Source organism: Littorina saxatilis, linkage group LG12 (assembly GCF_037325665.1).
Source record: "Littorina saxatilis isolate snail1 linkage group LG12, US_GU_Lsax_2.0, whole genome shotgun sequence".
Classification (NCBI taxonomy): Eukaryota; Metazoa; Mollusca; class Gastropoda; order Littorinimorpha; family Littorinidae; genus Littorina; species Littorina saxatilis.
In genome coordinates, this window is record NC_090256.1 from 54,566,261 (window position 1) to 54,571,260 (window position 5,000).

A 5,000-nucleotide genomic window follows, 5' to 3' on the forward strand; every position below is an offset into this window, starting at 1 on the left:
AATCGACTATAAGTCCTCTTTGGATGTATTCAAAAACAAATGTAACCAACCTTTTCTGTTACTCAGAAATTGCTTACCTTTCTGTCTCAGGACAAAGTCTCAGCTCAGCTTTTGCTGCTTCGATCACGACGGTAGATGTGATCAATGTTTCTGTGGTAGAGGGAGAGATTGCGCAGCAAAAGGTAAAAGTGCTTGTTAATTATAACAATAACTGTAATAGACCTGGAAGGTCTGCGTAAGAATAATCTGTAAGGAAAAATGGAATCGTAAAAGATAAATGCTTTTCGAGTTGTCCTAGTAACTCTTAGAGAAAAGACAACTTCCTAAAGGCTCTTGTTTTTATTTGATAATTTTTATAAAGCACCATGCACACATACACTTATGAAAAGGCAATGGAAACAGCATTACACGTGTACTTTAATGAAACAACAAACGCATAATTCTTGAAAAGGATGAAGATAAAAGCAGGAAGGCCAGGTGATGGCGTGGTTGTTCTGATGGTGGTGGGAGGGCTTGCGTCAAAGAGACAAAGAAAAAAAGTATACTTATTTTTGCTTTTAATGAGATATTTGAACGGCTGCATCTGATGTAAATAAAATCTAGAATGTCGTGGAAGTTACCATTTCAGTTTTGGTTTAGTTTTCTTATATTTATAATACAAAAAAACCCTGTTATTCTCTGCTAAGGCGGACGTGATCGTGAACACCGCCACCCCTGATCTAAACCTCAAGTCTGGAGCTGTGTCAGCCTCCCTGCTGAACAAGGCGGGACAAGCCCTGCAGGACGAGTGTAAGACCAAGTTCACAGCAGGGGTCAAGGTCGGTGACATTGGTGACACCAAAGGTCACGGACTTGCGTGCAAGGCTGTTTATCACCTGACTCTTCCCAACTGGTCGTCTGCTAACTCGGAGAAGGTAAGCTGGTGGTAGGGCAGGGGAGCGGTGTGTGCCCACTTGTGTGTGCTTTTGTCTGTTTCTGATGGAATGTGCGGTGTTCTGTCGTGGACAGTGGTTGCTATAACTGCTACACGAACCTGGCCAGGGATGCTAAAAGTCAAAATGTTAAACTGGTAGATTATTGACACAAAAAAGGTCGTCAGCCCACTAGAATGTTTACTACCTACTAAAGCAATACGTTAACAAAGAGCAGAGGTACCAAAACCAAATTTGAATTAACATTAACAGAAGTTTTCCTTAGTTTGCATCTGTTATTGAACAGCTATACCCAAAATAACCATTTTAATACGGAGAAAGGGCGTACTGTCTGTCACACGAGTACATAGATGGCTTCAAGTTCATGTAGTTCGTGACATTTTTCGATAGACGATATTCGGAAATAACTCTGTCGGGTTTGTATGGGCTGTGAAAGAATGAATACTTTTGCTTTTACTGAGGTATTTTCCCCAGGTAACATAATAGGTAGGTCACTAGCGAGGAGTGTGTTTGAAACACGTGGACAAGTCGTATGTATGTGCCATAATAAAAGTCTCACTAAAAGCAAGAGTATTCACTCTTTCACAACCCATACACATCCGACTGAGTTATTTCCGGAGTTCGTATATGGCTTCAGGCGAGCGGACCATCTTTTTCAGAACCTCTGCAGGATTTGTCATTGCTTTACTGGCCATACTGGATGCACGTTGTTTGTGTTATTGTTCTCTAGAACTTGCGAGAAGTGGTGAGCAAGTGTCTGACGAAGGCCAGCAGTCAGGGCCACACCTCCCTTGTCTTCCCGGCCCTGGGCACTGGTCAGCTGAACTACCCCCGTGATGAGACCGCCCGCATCATGCTGGACACTGTGGACACGTTCCAGAAGACCAGTCCATCCACGTCCTTGAGGGATGTCAGGATAGTGGTCTATCACAAGGACACACAGACCGTGCAGGTACGGCCTTGTACTATTTGTTCAATTAGTCATACCCTTTCTATGGTTCCGCGCCTATATAAGACTTTTCAGTATGCTTGTGAACTCTGAGACCTCGCGATGAAAGAGTTCTGGAGAGCTTGTAACAATAAAGGTTTCATCACAAAGTATAAGGGGTTTCCAAAACCTGGCTATGATAGAATATTAGTTAGGTCTAATTATTAAGCCATGGATATATTTTGTTGCACACCGAGGTCGTACCACGTACATATTTGCATTCAACAACAGTATGAGTACTTTGTTGTATGTCGTTTTGATGCTTCATTGTGTTTTACTGATGTGCCACCAGGAATTCAGAAATGTCCACGACGAACGCAAACGCGTGATGCCTCAGATTCAGAGATTGTCAGAACTGAACGCGAGCAGTCGTCAGGACAGACAGTTTGGCCAAAAAATGTATTGCCTACCCTGTAAGTTTACGAGCAAACAATCAACAAACAAACAAACAAACAAAGAAACCAATAAACATTTACTAACTGGCTTTGGAGCACGTTGTCACACTATGGATATTGGTTTTAGACTTTAATCTGAAACTTGTTTTAAATTTTCGTTTTATCTAGTTGCTTCAAAGCGATAATGTAGCGAAAAATGTGATTGGTCTCAAGAATGTTAAAGTACAAAATACATAAGCCTACTAGTTTAGTATCTGATTGATAATTTGGATGCAATGGTTTGTATTCGTTGTTATTTTACATAGGTCTAAGGTTTTGCTATTTATTCAATCTTTTAAGACACATGTTGATCCTCATGATAGGCTTTACAGTTTTGTAGAATGGACCCAATGAGTAGCAAATGAAGGAAGGAATCTTTTATTTGAAATGGTTTCTCGCAGCGTTGAGCAGCGATTCATTAATCATAGAAAGATTGACAATTCTGTATAGTTTCGGGAAAAAGCTGTTTGCCTAAACATAGTTGGGAGAAGTCGACTTCGCGAAGTCCACTTCAAGAATCTGGCTGCACGATGCTTTGGCACTGAACTTTTGGTAGAAAGAGAGTGCGAAGTCATCCCGAAGTCGACTTTGGGCTATAATTAACGACCACCATAGCCAAGAAATGCATGAAGCTTACGTTAAAGGCCCAGTCTGCCTCAAATGGTTTACAGAACGATTTAAATCTCACGAAAAAAGCAGTTCTAACCTTATGTAACACACTTACAATAGCATTTAACAGCATTAAATGACACAGTTCGTTTGAATGGCTATATTTAGCGTGCGTAAACCACACACCAGATTTCGTGGTTTATTTTACCCTTGTAATCGTGGACCCGTGGCACACACTGTCCTTTTTTTCCACAATTTCTTCGTCAGTTTGTGATTTTAATGCGACTTGCTGTATCTGCAATAACACGTAATTGTGTAACTCTGAATCTAAAATGCAACAAACGACTGCGTGTCACACGAACTTATCCTTATCGGCGGCGGTTAGCTTCAAAGACGCAAGCGATATGCGGGAAGTTTGTCTGCTTGCCTTGGTGAAACACGATCATTGCGTGACTTGCTTCCGGCCTCCCGTTTAAAAAAAAAAATTAAAAACCTCGAGTTGTACTGATCTCGTCTTGATGAAAAAAGAAATCTTTTATGATTTAAGAATGTTTGTGTTACAAGCTGTCAATTTATTATTTTGATTTTAAAAGTTAGTCCTAGCGCCAAAACGAGGCGTCCGATTGTGGTACAGACAATCCGGCTGGCCACGCAAAAATAAATTCTTTGAGAAATGCTCGCTCTTTACGGAGGGCACCAAGGATGTTCTCAAGCGGTGAATGTTTAAACGAAAAGGTGTTTGTATTGTGTGTAAAAGCCTGACAGTGTCTGTGACCAGAAACGGATGGTTTTCCGGGACATATTTTTCTCCAAAACAAACGTACCTTTTTGAATTTCTTGTGCTTTTTCCCAGTGAAATCAGCGGTTCGCAAAGGCCCAGCAAGTGCTCAGTTCTGCATTGATGGCTTGAGCGTGCACCTGAGGCAAGGAGACATACTGGACGAAGACGCAGACATCCTTGTCAACATGTGTCTCGACCTGGCTAAAGGTGCAGTCCCTACCTTGTTTTCTCTGGCATCTTTTACACGATACACAAATAATACACGTGTAAGAATCGTCACTCTTAAGATTTCTGCATAACGTTTTCACAAATAATTTGGTTAAAACAGAATCTTATTGAAAATAACTAAAATGAAACAAATATTTACACGTAATTAGGACACGATCTCAAGCAGACGCTTCTATTACGCAACTAATTTGAATCAAAGTTACTTCTAACTACCTATAACGAACATCACCAATACTTACCTAATCTATCCTATATGGTACCTGCGTTCTGATTACTTGTTTGATTGCAGGTTCTGTTGGAAGTGCTTTGGCAGCAAGATGTGGGAAACCTTTGGAAGAAGCAATCAAAGCGAAAGGTTGTTCCACAAATGTTTGTTCAGACTTTGCTACTAGTGCTGTCCGTTCGAGTAACAATATTTGAAGTTCCGATGGCTCGGGGGTTGAGTAAACCACGAGAACTGGTGTGTGGTTTACACGTGCTAAATAGCCATTCAAGTGATCTGTACCTGTCATTTAATGTTGTTGAATGCCATTGCGAGTGGGTTTCACCATCTTAGTATTGCTGTTTCATCGTTCTGTAAGCCCACTTTAAGGCGGAGTTAGCCTTTTTTGTCAGAAGTTTTGTGTTGGTATCCGATAATACTACAGTATAATGTATTTGATAATTGTATATGTCCTATAAGAATTATGTCCTTTTATAGTCTTTTTTCGAATTCATCACAGCGAGCGAGCTGAAGGGGGGAGGGGTGGCTGTCACACCAGCGTTCCAGTTAAAGTGTCGGTCCCTGCTACACGTCAACCTAGACAAGTCCCTGGGAGACCTGACCGGGGCTATCACACGCTTCTTGGACACGGCGGAGTCCTGTGACGCGAAGTCTATTGCACTGCCAGACATCGGCACAGGTTCTGCTTTGCTCTCTCTCTCTCTCTTTTTTACATTTTGTTAAGTTTTGACGAAATGTTTACACATAGAGACGGGGAATCGAGACGACGGTCGTGGTGTATGTGTGAATGTGTGTGTATGTGTGT

At 41.4% G+C, this 5,000-nt stretch overlaps 1 protein-coding gene across 1 annotated transcript in view; it reads left to right on the forward strand.

The window, feature by feature from the left end:
• LOC138982255 (uncharacterized) overlaps positions 1-5,000 on the forward strand; it is a gene marked incomplete in the record, with an annotated part of 48,353 nt that overhangs the window by 32,398 nt on the left and 10,955 nt on the right. Inside the window, 7 exon segments of the mRNA XM_070355491.1 lie at positions 91-182; positions 687-914; positions 1,663-1,884; positions 2,213-2,333; positions 3,817-3,951; positions 4,262-4,327; positions 4,695-4,874. Of these exon segments, the coding sequence (XP_070211592.1) occupies positions 91-182; positions 687-914; positions 1,663-1,884; positions 2,213-2,333; positions 3,817-3,951; positions 4,262-4,327; positions 4,695-4,874 (1,044 nt within the window).